General features: G+C 35.0%; 1 protein-coding gene across 5 annotated transcripts in view; it reads left to right on the plus strand.

Moving 5' to 3' along the window:
- Window positions 1-20,107, plus strand: part of Wwp1 (WW domain containing E3 ubiquitin protein ligase 1) — a 77,853-nt gene extending 57,746 nt beyond the window's left edge. For 4 of the 5 annotated variants that reach the window (XM_042667292.1, XM_042667290.1, XM_042667291.1 and 1 more), the window contains 7 exons: window positions 2,766-2,899; window positions 3,022-3,162; window positions 7,671-7,791; window positions 10,724-10,828; window positions 13,334-13,430; window positions 13,913-13,985; window positions 19,111-20,107. In XM_042667292.1, the coding sequence (XP_042523226.1) occupies window positions 2,766-2,899; window positions 3,022-3,162; window positions 7,671-7,791; window positions 10,724-10,828; window positions 13,334-13,430; window positions 13,913-13,985; window positions 19,111-19,210 (771 nt within the window). In that variant the 3' untranslated portion in view covers window positions 19,211-20,107. Of the gene's footprint in view, window positions 1-2,765; window positions 2,900-3,021; window positions 3,163-7,670; window positions 7,792-10,723; window positions 10,829-13,333; window positions 13,431-13,912; window positions 13,986-18,725; window positions 18,819-19,110 lie in introns of those variants that run through there. The other variant, XM_042667293.1, reaches the window with a different exon arrangement.
- The last annotated feature ends 432 nt before the right edge of the window (window positions 20,108-20,539 follow it).

Here is a 20,539-nt window from a genome sequence, read left to right on the forward strand (position 1 = left end):
ATATATTATGAAGTTAGAACTTAAAGGAATTTTCTGACCTATTAGATGCAAACAAAGTATGGTACCAACATTTATGGCTTGTACATAATGTTGCAGTTGCCATTTCCCACAGTGGTCAGGGTTGCAGCAAGACTTGGCTTGCTAAGGTTGGGATATGTGTAGATAACCATGTGAGAAATATAAAATAGGTCGTTAGATATTTAAATTGAGAAGAATGAGAACTTTTCTAGGTTAGAGAAAGACATTTGGCATTCTGGGCTTTTAATTCTCCATGAGCAGAGTGCTAAAAGCCTTTAGGATTATTTTAAGAAGTAAATTTGGGCAGAATGTCTGGAGACATCTGTAAATTAATGAAATGAGAAGGAATCAGCAAAAAGAACTGAGGTAAGAAAATAGAATAAGAGTTGTTCCTAGAAGACAAAGGAAAGGAAATTTCTCAAAATCAAATGTTATTTAAAGGCTGAGGAAATGAAGTCAGAGTTGACTGGTTTGTCAAGGTGATAGGTATTCATGAGTAGTAGGTAGAAAGATTGATTAAGGAGAAATGAGAGAATGGAAGTAGTGATAGCAAACATAAGCAAGTCTTAATGAATTTACTGTAAAGGAGCATAGAACAGTAACTAGATAGAAATGGATATAGAATTAAGGGGGAGAAGAATAAAACACATTACAGTTGCCAGTGGCTCATGTGTGTAATCCTAGCTACTCAGTTATCTCAGCCTTGAGATCTGAGGATCATGTTTTGAAGCCAGCCCGGGCAGGAAAGCCCCTAAGACTCTTACCTCTGACTAACTTCCAGAAAAGCTTGAAGTTATTTTCTGTATTTTGTTTTTTTCCTCTTCCTGTGTCTACTAAATTGATCTTTAGTGATTTTTGTCTGATGTGTTCCTTTGATTTTGATTGTTTTCTTCCAATTGTGCTCCCCCCTTTAGAATTCTTCGTAATGCTGGTTTAGTGATCATGAATTCCTTTAATGTTTTTCAGGGAAGGTTTTGGTTTCACCATCTAATGTGAGTGATAGTTTTGCTGGGTAGATGTTTGGGTTGGCAGTTTATCTTCAGTGCTTGGATTATACTATTTGAGGCTCTACTTGTGTTGAAATATCTTACATAGACACATCTCTCTATAATAATCCTAAACATTAATGGACTCAGTTCTGTAATCAAAAGAAGAATATCAGATTGGATTAAAAAAATAAGATCTATCCATTGTTTGCAATCTGTTATGCAATTTGCAATTTGGGTTATGTTTTAATTGATTAAAGTACTAATTCCGATATATGTCACATTTATTGGATAAATAAAAGGTATTAATTTCTGATCTTAGATAAAATTCAGATAGAGACATCTGCACCAAATAACATACCTTTAGATATAAAGAACAATCAAGAACATCAGGGCTGGAATGTGGCTTACTGGTAGAGTCTTTGCCTAGCATGCATGAAGCCCTGGGTTCGATTGTTCAATACCACATAAACGGGCAAAGCCAGAAGTAGCGCTATGGCTCAAGTGGCAGGATTGGCAAAAAAAAAAAAAAAACTCCAAAATAAAACCATAAAGGCCATCAAGCTAACTTATAATAGAAAATAGCCCTATTGTAAAAGAAAAAGGTAGAGGAGGAGGAGGAGGAAGAGAAGGAGGATGAAGAGGAAGAAGAAGAGAAGCAGCTGCAGCAGCACACTCCCAAGCATAGGGGACCACTACTCCACAAAAAAAAGTTGGAGGTAAAGCTGTGGTTCAAGTGGTTAGAGCACTAGCCTTGAGCACAGAAGCTCAGAGACAGCACCTAGACTCTTAAGTTCAAGCCCCAAGACCAGTGCACGCACACATGCATGCACACACACGCATGTACACACACTCAATTTGTATTTGCTGATAGTGATGAACAAGTAAGAAAATAAATGAGGCCAGTAAAACAAGGAATATGGGAGTAATGATCTATGTGAAAGAGTAAATGATTCATTTGTTGTACATAGAAGATAATTCAAAGTTTTTTATAATAAAATTCATAAATGTAGGTGATTTAGTGAGAGTTGTTGGAAACATTACAAAAGTTCTCTCCCAGTTGTTGTTTCCTCAGTGAAATATGAAGTGAGATCAACTCAGGAATGAAAAACTGGAGAGAATTATTAAGCAAAAAGTGATAGGAAGGAAATAGTCATAAGAGTGGGGAAATATTACCTGGCAAAACTAAGCTTTAGCGTTTAGGTTATTGGTGATAAACAAATTAGCTTGCTATAGGGAAGGGTTTAAACAGGTCCCTAAGGGAGTGATTTTAATGATTGATGATGGAATCTAAACTGAGGTAGGGAAGACTCATTTCATGAGGGCATAGAGAGACAGTAATGAAGTACTAGTGTCTGTAGGTTTTTTAAATCCCCCAGGGTCAAAAATTTCTGAGAGACTGGGGTGGTTTCTTTTCTTGACCATGATTACTATTAATAGAGGCTCAGTGTTCCTGAAAATAACAAAGGAATAAGAGAGGGTTCTTTCTATTTGAACAGAGCTCTTTTTCATTTCTGAATCCAATTAGGTTAATTCGTAAAACATTAGAATATTTTACTACCTACTCCTCCTACTTTTTCTAAAAAGTCTTTTATCATCCTAATACTTAATATATTTTTTATAATTTCTACCATTTACTTTCTGTTCTTCTGTCTGAGACAGCTTCATGATTTGTTATTACTATACTATAAGAAATTATTACTTTGTAATTTTTCTTATTTAAAAACAACTCTATGTAACTTTTTTTGCTTTTCTTTGCAGGCACTTTTTCATGGGAAGTTTATTGATACTGGTTTCTCCTTACCATTCTACAAGCGTATGCTAAGTAAAAAACTTACTATTAAGGATCTGGAGTCTATTGATACTGAATTTTATAACTCTCTTATCTGGATAAGGTTTGAAGATTTATTTTTTTCAGTAATCCATTTTCTTAAAATCCATTTATTCATTTTGTCAATTAGATTGTATATCGTATATCTCTTTATGTATGGATATATGTATTATTTATTTTATCTAGGGATAACAACATAGAAGAATGTGGCTTAGAAATGTACTTTTCTGTTGACATGGAGATTTTAGGAAAAGTCACTTCACATGACCTCAAGTTGGGAGGTTCCAATATTCTGGTGACTGAGGAAAACAAAGATGAATATATTGGGTAAGCTAACAGACTAGCTTTTTTATACATTAAAACTTAATCCTCAAGCTGTACTCCTAATTTTATTATTGCAAATAAACTTGGGAAAATACCAGTGTTCTTGAAATAAGAAAGTACATAACAGCTTTCACTTTCTCACTGCCATTTGCTGCAAACATTCTGCTGTGACCAGGTAAAGAATCATTGAGTATTGATATTGTAAAGGGGCTGTGCAGACCTTCATGTTTAGATGAAAGGAGAGCCTTACTCTGGTAGTTTGGAGCAACGCATTAGTTTTTGTTTTTTAAGATGGGGGTCCAGATGGGCCTCTGTGCTATAGTTTGCTCACTTGAAAGTTCTGATTTTTTCTATCTGTAGTCTCTTCTGACCCTTTTCTATTCATGTTACTACCATTCTCACTCTCATCTTCACTGGACTCTGGCTTTCATTTTTGTTTCTTCCTGTCAGGTTCTTGTACTTTTTGTTTTTATTTTTAAAATAGGATCATATCATTAATGTTACTCTAGCTAGCCTTTTCTATATTTCAGGTCAGTAAATAGATACCCCTCATTTTCTAATACCTACATAAATTACAGTATATTGACTTCATACTGTTCAGTCATTTCTGATACTAGGAGTCATTCAGATAGTGCCCAATTTGGATCAGTACGAGCAAGACAGCAGAAAACCTCTGTAAGCATGAATGCATATGTATCTGGAATAGATCCCCAGAAATGAGGTTATTGGGTTAAAAATACTTACGAGACATTTATGGTGTCACTTTCTTGGAAGGTTATAGTAATCCTTTCTTTTTGAGGCCTCTTGTTCCCTGCTTTTTTGCTAAAAAGAAATTACCAATCACTGATTTTTTCTTTGTACATCTTTGTATATTCTGAGGTATTTTTGGTTTGCTTTGTTATGCATGAATGAGTACTGGAAATTACAATATATTTATATTTTGAAGAACATACGTTCATGAAGAGAGTATATAGTGTATACCTAAGCCTTTTACAAAGTCTCAGTAGTAACCAATAAATAAGAACGACATGCCTTTAAGAAAAATAAGAAAAGGTTTATCACATCAGATTTATCACATTTATGTAGCTGTACTTTGAACTTTTTCTGTTTTGCATTAATTATACCTTAAAATTTTATCTGTAGAGTACCTACTATAAAGAGTTGATAATCTCATCCTGAATACAGTTTTTGGAGGATTCTGTCTCAATCCCAAGTAAAGCAGGCATAAATTTTATTTTTTTTAACTTTTAAAAATTGTGATATTACTCTTCTCTTAGCTGATACCTTTAATGAACAAAATAGTTCCTCAAAAAATAGGAGTAATGAATGGTAGAAATATGAAGTATTGTCAGCATACAGTATGAGAAAGGAACTATCAGTTCTGCTGAGTGAAGGCAGGAAATCTCTTCATAGGATTTAAAACATCTGTGAGAAAGTGAAGCTGTAGTAGCTCACCACTATAATCTTTTTTTGGGGGGGGGAGTGCGGTCGTGGGACCTGAACTCTGGGCCTGGGCGCTGTACCTCAGCTCTCCAGCTCAAGGCTAGCACTCTACCACTTGAGCCAGAGCGCCACTTCTGGCTTTTTTCTTTTTGCTTATGTAGTGCTGAGGAATCGAACCCAGGGCCTCAGGCATGCAAGGCAAGCACTCTACCACTGAGCCACCTTCCCAGCCTTCAACTGCTATAATCTTAGCCTCTCAGGAGGCTACGATCTGAGAATTGCCCTTTAAAGCCATCTGGGACAGGTGAGTTTGAAACTTGTCTTTAGTTAACTACCCAGAAGTAGAGCTGTGGCTTAAGTGGTAGAGCACTAACCTGGAGCACAGGTTAGGGACAGTGTCCAGGGCCTGAGTTCAAGCATCCACGACCAGCACACACACAAAAAACCATCTGTGAGAATGATGAAGATTTTCTGGGGAGATGGAAAATAACAAGAACATAGGAAATAAAGGGGATTAGTTTAATTTGTGAATCTACAACTTCAGTGTTTAGGAATGTAAGAGAGTGAGAGCTGGGCTCACGTCTGTAATAATAGCTACTTAGGAGGTTGAGATCTGAGGATGATGGTTCAAAGCCAGCCTGGGCAGGAAAGTTCCTGTGAGACTCATATCTCCAATTAACCATTCAGAAACAGGAAGTGGTTGTGACTCAAGTGGTAGAGTGCTTAGCTTTGAGCATAGAGAGGCAAAAAGGCCCAGGGACAACACCTAGGCCCTGAGTTCAAGCCCCACAATTGACAAAAAAGAGGGTGAGAAATAGTGCCTAGACGGGAGCTTAGAATTATACCAGATTTTAATTTACTGTAAGGAAATTGTCATTCTAAAACATCTCAATTTTTATTCTGAATAATAATAATTATAAACTGAGATAGCACCACCAGAATTATTTGGAGAATGACAGGGCATGTTGAGGATAAACTGGGAGACAGTTAACAAAGGTAGTAATTAGAGATCAGAATACTAGAGGTCGTTTCAGTAATACAGTAATGAGACTTGAAATACAACCAGCTATAGAACTTAAAAAAATGACAGAATGGCTAGGCGCTGGTGGCTCATGCCTATAATCCTAGCTACTCAGGAGGCTGAGATCGGAGAATTGCGGTTCAAAGCCAGCTGGGGCAAGAAAGTCCATGAGATCTGATCTCCAATTAACCACCAGAAAACCGGAAGTGGCTGTGTGGCTCAAGTGGTAGAGCCGGTAGACTTGAGCTGAAGAGCTGAGGGACAGCTCCCAGGCCCAGAGTTCAAGTCCCATGACCAACCAAAAAACAACAAAATGATAATGGTTTTTTTTGTTGTTTTTTTTGGGGGTCCGGTCGTGAGGCCTGAACTCTGGGCCTGGGCGCTGTCCCTCAGCTCTTCAGCTCAAGGCTAGCGGTCTACCACTTGAGCCACAGCGCCACTTCCGGCTTTTTTCTTTTTGCTTATGTGGTACTGAGGAATTGAACCCAGGGCCTCAGGCATGCAAGGCAAGCGCTCTACCACTGAGCCACCTTCCCAGCCCCATGATAATGGTTTTCTGAGGATGTAATTGAAATAGAGTAATCGAAATAGAGTGGCACAGTGTCCACATTGATTAATTTGAAGTTATCAAAGTTCAGAATTAGAATGAACACTCCAGGAAGGTACTGCATACAAAACTTGGGAACATTAATGTTTGTTGTAGGAGATCTAGGTAGAATGATTGCTCAGAATATTTGATAATTAGGTCTTTTGTAACATTTGGGTTAACAGCATTTTGGGATCTTAGAAAAGATATTGGAATCCAAACTACCATGGTTTATTTATTAAATTTGGGGTGGGTAGGAAGTGAGAAAGTTGATACAAAGAATCTGTTCCCTCTTAGAAGTACAGTAATAAAGAGAGGAAAGAGAATAGTTTAAAAGACTGCCTTGGTTGAAGGAACAAACACATTTGGATTTTGTTTTTGCTTTTTGGTCAGTTGCGGAGCTTGAACTCATGGCCTGGGCACTGTCCCTGAGCTGCTTCTCCCCACTCACACACTCCTCCCCGCCAGACTAGCACTTTACCACTTTAAGCCACAGCTCCACTTCCAGTTTTCTGGTGGTTAACTGGAATAAGAGTCTCACAGACTTAGGCTGGCTTTGAACTGTGATCCTCAGATCTCAGCTTCCTGAGTAGTTAGGATTACATGTGTGAGTCACTGGCACACAGCTGAGGCAAAGGATTATTAACTGATGAAAATCAACTTCCGTTGGGACCCAAAATGAAAAGATAGAATTGGAGTAGCATGAATAGATTGTTTTCTGATATTTGCTCATTTTAATTCTCCTTTTTAGGCAGTTTGTGCTGTTTATCCAGAAGTTCATATAGCCAGACCTATCTTTTCAAAGGTCCTTATACTGATAGATCACTGACAGATTTTTCTTCCTTCTTTTTTGTCCTACTTCCCTACACTATGGCTAGTTTAAATATTTTCAGAATATTCAATTTTTATCATAGTTGATATTTTCTTTTTGTTATGAAATCTGTTTTTCAACCAAAAAGCATGTAAAGAACCTGTTTTCTAGTTTTAATCCTTCCAAACTATGAAACTATAAAAAATAATGGACCAACGGCAGATTATCATTGCAGGTTATCAAGATAATCCCTGAGCCATTTTTCAAGTTCTTGGCAAAGGCACAAATGACTAGCCATTCTCCTCCTATGCCAGCACACAATGTTTGGAGATGTGTTCATAGTCCTGAAATTTTGCTAGTGTACTGATAAGAAACTATTGTAAACTAACAGCAAGCCCTTTTAACAGCGGTTGATACTTAGAACCGATTTCACATAAAATCATACTATTTCTATATATACATATATGCATGCATGCATAATACATATGTGTGTTGTACCTATTTACATATGTATATACATGAATGCATGTATACAGGTATGCTGTGTATGTATGTGTGCTGTCTATGTGTGGTATATTGAGAACAAGAGAAGGAATTTAAGAAATTCTTGATGCTTTTAATCCTTTAACTTCACATGTCTTTGTTTTCAGCTTAATGACAGAATGGCGTTTTTCTCGAGGAGTACAAGAACAGACCAAAGCTTTCCTTGATGGTTTTAATGAAGTTGTTCCCCTTCAGTGGCTACAATACTTTGATGAAAAAGAATTGGAGGTTAGACTCTTTTATTATGCTCTTGTAGAAAACATGTTAATGGTGCAAGGAGCTGTTTTGGTGCCTCTTCTCTCCTCCCCTCCCCTCCCCTCCCTTCTCCTCTTTCCCCTCCCCTCCCCTTCCCTGCCCTCCCTTCCCCTTTGTCCTCCCTTCCTCCATCCCTCCCCTTCCTTTCCTTTCCCAACACAGGTTTCTCTGTGTAAACCAAGCTAACCCCCAGCTCATAGTCTTCCTACCACTACCTTTGTATGCTGGGAACATAGGCCTGGGCCACCATGGCTGGCTTGTTTTGGAGCTTTTATAGAACAATGTCCACATATTTTAAAAGCGTATAACACAATCTTCAAATATTGTCTAAATCTTTAGGTGGCATTAATTCTAGCATTTGTTAAGTGTCTTGATTACATTCTCTGAAATACAATGTATCATGAGTACAAAATCATCAATCAATGTCACCTACTAGCAGTTATAAGGAATGATTTCAATATTATTAATAACTTGAGGACATTTCTGAAATTTTAGTTCAGTACTATTCAAAGATTAAAATTTTAAGTAATGAATTCTTAGTGCTCTTAACTATATGTTGGTTTTTTAGAAGTAGATCAGAAATTCTTTTTGTTTGTATATATGTGATAGAATAGAGATAAAATTTATCATCTTAGTAATGATAAGTATAATTTTTAGTAATACTAAGTATAATCATATCATTATGTATCCAGTCTCCAGGATTCCTTCATATTGTAAAACTAAAACCCTTATACGTATATACCCCCTCAGGCCTGGCCACTATTCTAAAGATCTATACTTTAAATGAAATCATGCAGTATTTGTCTTTCTATGATTATTGATGTCACTTAGCATGAAATGTTGTCCATTCTCTACCATGTGTCAGAATAATACTCCCATTATATATTTTAAATGAGAAAAAAATTTAACCAAATATACACAAGACCTCTATACTAAAAATATTGTTCAGAAAAGAAGGCCTTATAAATGGAATGATATATCTGTCTTATTTTCAAATTCCCAACAGAATTCTTTTTGTAAAAAATTATAGGTTGATTTTAACATTATAGACTGATTTTTAAAATGACAATAAAGTATAGAGGCTATAGAATAGCCAAAATAGTTTTGAAAAAGGATACTCTTGTAGAATTTATAGACTGATTTTTTAAGACTTATCTATAAAACCAAAGTACTAAGATTGTGTGGAAGCCAGGTGCTGGTGGCTCAAATTGGTAGAGCACTAGCCTTGAGCAAAAGAGCTCAGAGATAGCACCCAGATCCTGAGTGCAAGCTCATGACCACTAGCACCACCGACAACCAAAAAAAGTAGGTAGTGGTATTTGTGAAAGGATGAACCGCCCGCTCAATGTCATCTAAAAAGTACAGAAATACACCCACACATTTATTGTCGATTGATTTTCAACAAAAGTGCAAGTATTTCAATGAGAAAAAGCATAAACCTTTTCAACAAATAATGTTGGATCAACTGGATATCAATATGGGAGAAAATTAATGTTGATACTTCCCTCAGTCTATAAACAAAGATTCATTTTAAATTATAAGTACAAAACATGGAGAAACTTTTGTAAAAGAAAATTACAGATGAATTTTGACCTTACCAAATCTAAAAACTTACCTTCAAAAGACACCATGAAAATGAAAGGCATCCTATAAATTGTGAGACAAAGGAATCATATTTAGAATATATTATTTAAACTCATAACTCCATGTAATGGGTGAAAATTCACTTCACAAGACAAGATATAAATTTTAGACAGTGCTACATACCGTAAGTCCTGCCTGTGAAGGAAACTGAGACCAAGGAGGAGGATATGAGCCTCGGGTGTTTGAGCTGGCATAGGGAACCTAGGGAGACCCCATCTCAAAACAAGTGTAAACATTAGTATACACACACACAGATGGCAAGTGAACACACTGAAAGATGCTCAGGAGTTACTGGGAAATGGAATGAAAAGTAAATGAAATACCACATTGGCCTAACGCTGGTAGTTTTATCTATTATAGATAGATAGGACTCAATCCATTTCCAACTCTAAAATACTTGGAATATCACTACCTAATGCTGATAGTTTCCTATATTGTTAAATGTATGTTGACCTATGTTCTCACAGATCATTATTAGGTATTTAATAAAGTGAAGTGAAATATATATTTGCACAAATACTTGTATTTCAGTGTTTATTGCATTGTGACTTATTACATCCTAAAGATGAAAGTGACTCAACTGTCCATCAACAAATGAATGTTTATATAGTCATATAATGGAATACTAATCAGTGATATGTACCCACAACATGGGTGGACTTTAGAAATATGTGTGAGTGGTTATGGGCACTGAAGGGGACTAGAATGTGTGTGTGGTGTGGTACATGACAGAAACATGTGTATATGCATATGATACGCTAAAAAAGGCATGGTGAACTTCTTGATCACATAGTGCTATAGATGGTTTGCTAGCAAAAAGGAGACACAATGGAAATATTCTTGAAGTTGTTGCACATTTTTATTCCATATATAATAAACTGAGGCTGTTTGAAAATTCCACATATGTGGAATATTTCCAGTTAAGCTAGATAAATGAATAATGAGCTTATTTTTTTAAGTTCTTAAATATATCAGAGAGCATAGATTGGGAATAGAGAAGATATTTATGTTGGATAATAATTTGGATCCCTAGTTTGGGATGTCTGTAGATATGCTTTCCCTTACAGCTATTTTCAGTTCAGTCAACATGGGTTAAAGATCATCACAAACAATTCTTTATGCTGTGCTGTCAGAATTTGGATTTGCTTATTGTCATTCTTCCCACGCTCTTTATGATGGTGCCATGTGCATGTATCCGAAAGTTTCACTGTAAGCCCTTCACTAAATCTTCGTTGTCACCTATACTGTGCTTGTCTTTCAGGTTATGTTGTGTGGCATGCAGGAGGTTGACTTGACAGATTGGCAGAGAAATACAGTTTATCGACATTATACAAGAAACAGCAAGCAAATTATTTGGTTTTGGCAGGTATTTGCTTTATCTTTTAAAACCAAGAATTCAAAGAAAATATTTTCTAATGAAATAATGGTTTAAAAGCATCTTTAAGTTATAATTTAATGACAAAAGTTTTAAACACAGCATTTCTTGGTACCAACTGAATTCTATACATTCGAACTATTTCTAGAAATAAATTAGAAAATATGAATGTATTATTATAGGGAGAGGAAGACAGGTTTAGATAGAGTCTCATTGGAAAGCAAGCCCAGGTTAACCAACTACATCATTTTTCTGCCCAACCTTCCCAAATGCTGGGATAATGGATGATCTCTACTATGCCCAGTGAGGACTGTGTTTTTTATGAGAAAATCAACACATATTTATTCATTCTTCTGGGGTGATAATATTGTAAGGAAATAGGATAACATCCAAAAGAAGATAATGTCCAAAAATAACCTTATTTTTGTTTGTGTTTTATCTATAAGGTGGGTCTCTGGACATCCAAGTGTACCAGACTATTTTTGAAACACATTTTAGTAGATTTCTTATGTTTTTGAGAGTTTAAAATATCTAGTCCCAGCATATTCTCTACATAAGTACTAACTACTTGAAACTCATTAGAGCAACTTAATTAATTTCAGGCTTCTGTTTATCTGTTGTAACATTTAGGTTTTGTCTTAACATTGTATCTTTTTATAAGTGTAGGTGTTATGAGTATATTTTTTAATATGTTTCAAAATTCTATTGCTTAATATTTTTAAAAATATTTCTAAAAATATTTTAAAATATACTTCAAAATGTGCAGAATGACATATACCAAAATATTTAGTACAATATCACTGTGTGCTAACAGGCTTGGAACAACCTAAATGTCAATCAGGAAAAGACTTAACTAAATAAACTAATGAAATTTATATTCTAGATAATAAAAGTAGATGCCAGTATATGAATATATCAAAAAAAAGAAATCCCTGTTAACTGTAATAAAAGGAAGTTTAGTAATTAGAGGCCAATTTAAGAAAGCTGCTTTTCACACTGCATACCCTTGTACTACCTTTAAATTCTCTCTTCTCTATTATTTATAGATAGATAGATAGGAATCAATCTATTTCCAAGTCTAAAATACTTGGATTGTATTATCTATAATCTGCACAGATGTTTGTAATGTTCCTTTTTAGCCTGTTTTATTAGCTTCATTGAATTTCATGTTTTCTTCTTCATGTTTCTTTGTCTAGACATTGGTACCTACATAGTAAAGGATCTTAGATTGCATAAATCTAAATAGAGCATTTATATTTTCTGAATTGGCTTTGTGTTAGGGAAAATGATGAGGTTTAGATTAGACCTGGTAACAAAGCTGCTTCTCTTATTCTGTTAGTATATATGCTTTATCATAATTCTATGAAACGTTTTTGGTCAAGATTAGGATAATACTTTTTTTCTTATGCTCAGCAACTATATTTTCTGTTTTAAATATACAGTTCTAAAAGCCCAGTGCTGGTGGCTCATGCCTGTAATCCTAGGTACTCAGTAGGCTGAGATCTGAGGATCACTGTTCAAAGCCAGCCCAGGCAGAAAAGTCTGTAAGACTCTTACCTCCAATAAACCACCAGAAACTGGAACTGAAGCTATTGTTCAAGTGGTAGAGCGCTAGCCTTGAGCTGAAGAGTGGAGGGACAACACCCAGGCCCAGAGTTCAAGCCCCACGACCAACCAAACAAAAAAGATACATTTCTACTCTCAAACTGTTCCCTAAGTTCTTTGCTTTGATTTACCTGAAACAAATCAAATCAGTATTTCAATGTATTTTCCATTTATGTCCTTTCTTAAAAACAAACAAAAAACTCCAGGTAGTAAACCAGGTAATTTCAGAGAAATTTGTCCTTATTGGAAAATGTTTACTGGAATAAGTATGAGAAACTGTTGAAAGTAGCAAAAGGAAGGTGTTCATTTGCTTTTGTAGCTTAAAAGGGAGATAGGTAACTCAAATAACAGTGGTTAAATTAGACCTGAGTTCAAATGCTAGTTCTGTCACTTAGTTCTGTCACTTCTTAGCGTTTGAAAAGGACCAAACTCTACAGGCCTGCATTTCTCTTCCATGGAGAAGATAATTCTATGACCATTAGCTAATAATTATATCTGTCACATAGAAGTATTGCAAGTTTTAAACAAATGAGAAGCATATGGCAGTGTGTGGCTAAGGCCCTCAACAGGGGACAAATAGCCCAATATCTGCTCTGATTGCCACTTTTAGTGAAATGAACAAGTGATGTAACCGTTAAAGCCTTTCTTTAGTGTTCTCGTTTATTTCCAGCAGCATCCAGGCATCAGGGTTAAATGGAATAATTGAGTAAGATTCATACTTACTTTGCATAGTGTCTAACCTGAATAAATGATAAATTTTCTATCACATATCTTTTGAACAAATTTCAGTGCTAAATATTGTTTAATTTCTTTAACTGTCTACTATTTTCATTCTTGAAGAGGATTTAGCATTCATTTAAAAAATTCAAGTACATTTTTTGTGTTACACAGTTTGTGAAAGAGACAGACAATGAAGTAAGAATGCGACTATTGCAGTTTGTCACTGGAACCTGCCGCTTACCTCTAGGAGGATTTGCTGAGCTCATGGGTAATTGGATTTCCATTGCAGTTTGTTGATGATTTTGTTGTATTGATAGCCTTGAGATATACCTGATAGACTTGAACTTAAGGATTATTATTGGAGATATATCTGATAGACTTGCACTTAAGGATTATTATTGGAGCTCTATGTAAGGTTCCAGCCATAAGAAATAAACATGGTGGTTAATATCCAAGGACTTTTATATAAGATAAAAATCACTGTTTCCTCATATAGACTAAATGGCCATGGTTTTGCTTCCTAGGGAAGGCAGTATGATTCTGAAGAAATAGCTGTCTTTCTATAGATGTAATTCTTACTGGATATCTGTAGCACTAAGCTTCTCCAAGTGGAAGCAACTCACATTGGGAACCTCTTCTTTGATTTATTCTGCATCATCATATGACTATAACATGTTCTGCTATGTAATGAGTTGTCAAAACCAAGAATTTAAAAGACCAGATAAATATTATTTTATTTTCCTGGTTTAGGAAGTAATGGGCCTCAAAAGTTTTGTATTGAAAAAGTTGGCAAAGACACCTGGTTACCAAGAAGCCATACATGGTAAGTTCAAGAATCCTAAATAGGAAGATGAAAAGCAGTCTTTTGTAAGCTCTTCAGGAATGGTGGCATGGCTCAAGTGTTAAGGTTTTCAGCTGAGTTTAAAAAAAAAAAAAAAGCCAAGTGATAGCACAGATTTTGAGTTCAAGCCCCCAGTAGTACTGGTTTGAACACAAACAAAACATGTAAAATCCAGTATAACTTACCCCTTTTGAAAAGAAATTAACATAGCAGACAATAAACACCTTAAAATTACTTTTTATTAATTAGAATGCTTGAGAAGGTGTTAAATTGACTCAGTAAGTATTTATAGTACCAGGTACATATAAAGCAATCCTTGTCTTGTTTGAATTTAGCATTCCCTATTAGGGCACAAATAACAAGTGGAAATAAAGTGCTATGATAGAGAACAACTAGAAGATGTTAGGTGGTCAGGGGAATTTCTTAGAAGGGGTAATATTTGAGTGTAATAATGGCATGCTGTGGGGGAAGAAATAGAGGATAAAGCATTCTTTGAGCAAAAATATTAAGTAAACAAAAACCCTGAAGTAAGAATAATTATTCAAGGAAATAAAAGATGATCAATGTTATTAGAATTTGGTGAAACAGAGCATAGGAAAAGAATTTGGAAACATAGGTAGGGGCTACATTATATACACCCTTGTTGCCTGTTTCAAGGAATTGGTGTTCTATTATAAGGAAAATTTGATGTTTTAAATAACAAATAATGAGATCCAAGAAATGTCATCTGTCAACAATGTAAAGAAGCAATTGATATAAAAGTGAATTCAGGAAGATTAGTCACAGAAATATTCTATTACCCAAGCAGGTAGTGATGGCTCAGAAATAAGTGGTTCTTTGTGGAAGTCAGAACTATCTTTATACTGTCATTATCTGGCTATTATTTTGAAATTTATGCTTAAGGTGCAAAAGCAATACGGGCTGAAACTTAAGGGAGACTTTCATAGAAATCAGGGCATGACAACAGTACACATTTGTAAGGACAAAGACAGAAGATGTATTTGTTGAAGACTGTCTTTATAAGGCAGGCAATTAAAAATCATAGTTTATTAAATTTCAAAGCTTGAAGGTATGTCTTAATATTCTATGCGAAGAAATAAGAAGTTTGCCTATGACATTTCTATGCACTGAAGAATGATTTCTTGAAGGAAAATTCTTGGGCAGTTACTTCAGTTAAAAGGTTAAATTGACTTGCTTTTTCATGGTACACTTTTACTTGAAAGAATGAAAAACTGCTTGTTCACTTGGGCATTTCACTTTCTTTTTTGATAAGTAATGAAGTAAACTTGTCACTTCAAGAAAAATAAGTGAGGGGCTGGGAAGTTGGCTCAGTGGTAGAGCGCTTGTCTTGCATGCCTGAGGCCCTGGGTTCGATTCCTCAGCACCACATAAGCAAAAAGAAAAAAGCCGGAAGTGGCGCTGTGGCTCAAGTGGTAGAGTGCTACCACTTGAGCTGAAGAGCTGAGGGACAGCACTCAGGCCCAGAGTTCAGGCCTCACGACTGGACCCCCCCCCAAAAAAAAAAAAAAGAAAGAAAAAGAAGTGACATTTGTTCTGTTTATTTTTTGAGCTCTGTTTATTTTTGAGCCAGCTCAAGCTGGCCTGAGTGGATGGATAGACCCACTCACAGTACCAAAGATATCAATGAATTAACAACAAAATCCAAGCTCTCTTTGGTATTAACAACAAAATTAGTATCATACCAAAGAGCTTGGATTTTGTTGTTAATTCAGAATCCTTACTGTGCATAACCTTGCCCAATTTAATGTAGTTAAATCAAAGAATATCAAGTTATCTGAAAAGTTAATGAGTTCATTTCCATTTTCTAGTCCATCGCCTTAACCACTCAGCCACGACTACTGGCTTCATTTCCATTTTCTAACTCCTTATCTGTCTGTGGTTTTGTAATCCTCAGGAGGCTAAGATGTGAGGATTTCTGTTTTTCATATGTTTAATCTAGATTTTCATGTAATTGTAACTCAAGAAATATAGAACACATTAAATGAATAAAATGTCTTCTATTAATCCACATATTAAAAAGATTTGCAAAAGAACAAAACAAATGCATTTCACTAGTTTTAGAAAATAGCTATATTTTCATGCTTATGTCAACATTAGTTTGTGTTTGTTTTGCCAGTCTTGGGCCTTGAACTCTGGGCCTGGGTGCTTGCCCTTTGCTTTTTTTCTTGAGCAAATAGAAAGACAATCTACTTGATTGCAAAACTTTTACCCCAGAAATTGTTAATGTGTAAATTTTAAGAAGCCAGAATTTATTTGGAATTTAAATTTTGATTAGTTTCAAAGACAAGATTTAAAACTATTTGCAGAGTTATTATAATGATAAACTGTGATCTCAAAAGTAATGATGATGGTCAATAGATAAAGAAAAGATGAGGACTGCATAGGATGGTGAAAGAGTAATGAGTTAATAGGCTGGCATTTTCAGTGAAGCAAACAGTAGTCATAAATTAGGAATGTCCTTATGATAGCAAGAAGTTTAAAGTTATAATCTTGGGATATATAACTGAAGATAGTAGAGGAACTGGATCAGTGAAAAGAGAAGACAAAAAATTGAGGACTATGAGCCAACAAAACTTACAGTGGATAAAGCAAGACCACAGTCAGCAGATTATAGGAAACTGCACACTGAAAACAGTAAAATAAATAAATAAATTAAAAAATCAGGAATTAGCAAGATCTGAGTTGGAGCACAGGGTTTGGGATTTTTGTGTGTATGCCCATGCTGGGGCTTGAATTCAGAGCATAAGTGCTTTCCTTGAGCTTCTTTTGCTCAAGACTGTTGCTCTTGCCACTTAAGCCAAAGCTCCATGTCCAGCTTTTTGCTGGTTAATTGGAGAAAAGTGTCTCAGGTGCTTTTCTGCCCAGGCTGGCTTGAAACCATACTCCTCAGATTTTAGCCTCATGAGTGGCTAGGATTACAGGTATGAGCCAACAGCACCTAGCTGGGATTTAATTTTTAACAGTAACTAAGCTAAGCAATTAGCATTGTTGTTGCTATCATCTTTAATGCAGTGCTTTACTTAGTACGGCGGCAGCTTTATGTTTTTCTGAAGCTATGTACATTTGGTGAGCTGAAAGCATATTGTTCCTTATACTACTTGGGAAATATATAGGCCAGTCTTGTCTCTGTTTTTAAATAAGAAAGCTGAAGTAGAAAATTTGATTTTGTGCCTTTGAAACACATCCACTTGAAAGCTAGGGTGAAAACTTAAAACCTTGATGTTAACATAGTAAGAATCCTTTTATAAAACAGTACAATATACAATGGTTAATATTTTGGGTATTTTCAAAAAATCAACTTTTTTGTTCTCTGTCTCAATACCTGACAGTGTTAACAAGTGTACAAATGTCGATTTTAATATCTAGTGGGAAAACCAATCAGTCATAATACAAAGTGAATGTCAAAGAAGAAATAAAAGCTAGGTTGGGATGGGGGGTGTGGTTCAAGTGCATATGACCAGCAAACATAAGGGCCTCAAGTTCAAAACTACACCACCAAAAAAAAGAAGTATAGATAGGTGACTTATTAATTCTCTTTATGATCCTTTTAAAAGATATTGTAGCATTTGCTCTGAAGAATAAGACTTCCACAGGCAGAAAAGGATATTTCAGACCAGACAGAGCTGAGAGCATGGTAACAGAAAATTATGCTAGAACAAGATTAGGAGATAAGAGGCAGGACTAAAGAGCATTAGCCGAAATCTTCTACATCCACAGTTAGAAGCAGCAATGGAGAGGGCACAACTATTATGTCTTTTAGCAAGCTTCTTTGGGCAATGTTAGGTATAAAAGCATAAAAGTTGTCTTGGTATAATACTGTATTGAAAGTGAAATTGTTTTCCGAATCTCCATCACTGTGAGACCCTTCCTGAGGCATCTCTTTTTGAAGCATATAAAGTGAAAGGTAGTAAATGTTCTAATTGCTACCATTATTATATTTAACTTCTATAAAATACAAACAGTATGGTTCAACCATACCAGTTTTAATCTGCTATTTCTAGAGATTTCATTTTCAACTTTCCCAATTCATAAATGGGAGCTGGCAAGGAAGTTTCCACCTGAGGAAATGAAGTCATAGGAACATTCTGCCTATGCTTACTTATTTTATGAAGCCACAAATAGGGTGGGGGAAACATGCCTTGGATACTGGAATTCTAATACAGCCAGTTGGTACTGTATTTTAGGAAGTTTTAGGTAATTACTTTTTTTTTTTGTAAATTGAAAAGTAGTGTATTTTTAGTTGTTTGATTTTGTTGTTGTTATCAGTTGTGGGACTTGAACTTAGACCTGGGTGCTGTCCTTGAGCTCTTTTTGATCAAGCCAGCACTACCACTTTGAGCCACAGCTCCACTTTCATTTTTGTTGTTTTTTTTTAAGTGGATAATTAGAATAATTGGAGATAATAGTCTCAAGTGAACTTTTCTGCCTGGGCTGGCTTAGAACTGTGATCCTCAGATCTCAGTCTCCTGAGGACCTAGGATTACAGGTGTGAGCTAGTGGTGTCTGGCTCATTTTTTTTTTTAAATCATTTAATCCCAGAAAGGAATTAATGTTGACAGGACTGAAAAATTCAGTTTACAAGAATTTATAATCTTACATGGTTAGATTATTGAATTGACAATAAAAAGAATATTTCTTCATTTACTGTCTGCATTCTAGAAATTCTGTAAATTTTCATCTTCTAATCTCCTTAAACACCAGCTAGAAGAACCATATCTTGCACATAAATGTTTTCAGTTACTCTTTCTAATGACTGAAAGAAAAATGGACTTTTAGCCCAAAAGAAGTTAGGGCGACTCATGACACAGACATAATAAAACTAGTGCTTAAAAGAAAAAAAGATTCCAGTCTACCCATATTACTATATTCTGTCAAACATTATTTTTATGTATTCTTATGTTTGAATAAGTTCATCTTAGAAATGTGGCTGTTATATAATAATAAAATTATAATTGTAAATTTTACATATATAGCCTACTCCATTCAGCTTTTCAATGTGCTTTAAAGAATGCTGTATTTAAATACTGTATTATAAATCTCTTCAGTTTTATTGAAAACACCTCATTTTGTTTTTGTTTTTGTTCAGTTTTAATCGCTTGGATCTACCACCATATAAGAGTTATGAACAACTAAAGGAAAAACTTCTTTTTGCAATAGAAGAGACAGAGGGATTTGGACAAGAATGAATGTGGCTTCTTGTCTTGGAGGAGCTCTTGCATTTAAATACCCAGCCAAGAAAAATTGCACAGATAGTGTATATAAGCTGTTCATTCTGTACAGTGAATTTTCTGAACCTCTCAAAGTATAAATGTTTTCCATTCTTCCACAGAAATATGTAAAACAGTTCATCGTTTTCTACTTTATTTATTTTTCCCTTGAAATGACTGACCAGGAAAAAAAATCATCCTTAAATTTTGAAGCAAGCAAGACTTTATTAAAAATAAGTATATATCTATATAAACATATATGATTGTGGCTCTAGTTTTATAGAGCTCCAAGTATTAAACATGCCAGCTGTTCCTTCATAAAGGTATGATTTGCTTTACCTTTTCTGTTGTCCGGGGAGAAGTGCAAATTGTCCCATGGTCATCTCTCTTAGGTAATCATTCCTAAGGGTATTTAGTTGCATGGCTGTTCAGGAAGGTATTAAGGGCTTATGCCAAATCTTACCTGACTATATTAAAAATGCTGCTGGCTTTTATGAAGACAGGTGCTTGAACCTGTCCATTTGTTTTAAATGAATATTTGAAAAACTCCCTCTTTGCTCTATCAGTAATAACAGTTAAAGTAATAAATGAAACCTTAACTTACATGGAGCTCATGTACTCAATCCAATAACTGTTAAGAGATTGGGAAGAACTCATTGAGCAATGTAGAGATTTGTTTACATGTTTCTTTGGGATGTTAGGTATTTATGGAATTTTAAAGAATCAGGCATTTCTGTACTTGTTTTTTTTTTCAATGTGATGTTTCTTCAGATCTACTAGTAATAAATTGATAGTTTGATATTTAGGAACATAAAAATGGTAATGTGGACTCTGCCACTTTTGTTTGTGTTCAAGCTTTGGCATTGTAAAAACAGATAGATTGAATAAAAACAGATGAGTTGAAAAGTTGCATAAACATTTAAACAGACTAAGGACTTTCTATTACTGTTTGAATAGCCTAGTTGTTATCAGACTTATGAAAATTCTGTTTAGTTAAATGAGCATATAAAAAATCTATTTCTTCTATTCCCAATTTTCTAATTAAGTTAATTTTGTCCAAATAATACATTTTTCATTATAAGAGTATTTGGTAAACTGTAAGATACAAATAAAATCTGAGGTGACTGATAATGCTGGTTTTAGCACAGTAGGTTTCCCAATTATATATAAAATTACAGTTTCATTTATATCATGCTTCCAGTATATACTATAAATTTCATTGACTTAATTTTTTTAATAAGAACTGATTTCTTAGAATGTTACCTGTAAATACTGCACTGTGTGCATACAGAACATACCAGTATACAA

This window comes from Dipodomys spectabilis, unplaced genomic scaffold, assembly GCF_019054845.1.
Source record: "Dipodomys spectabilis isolate Male_0828 unplaced genomic scaffold, ASM1905484v1 ptg000387l, whole genome shotgun sequence".
NCBI lineage: Eukaryota > Metazoa > Chordata > Mammalia > Rodentia > Heteromyidae > Dipodomys > Dipodomys spectabilis.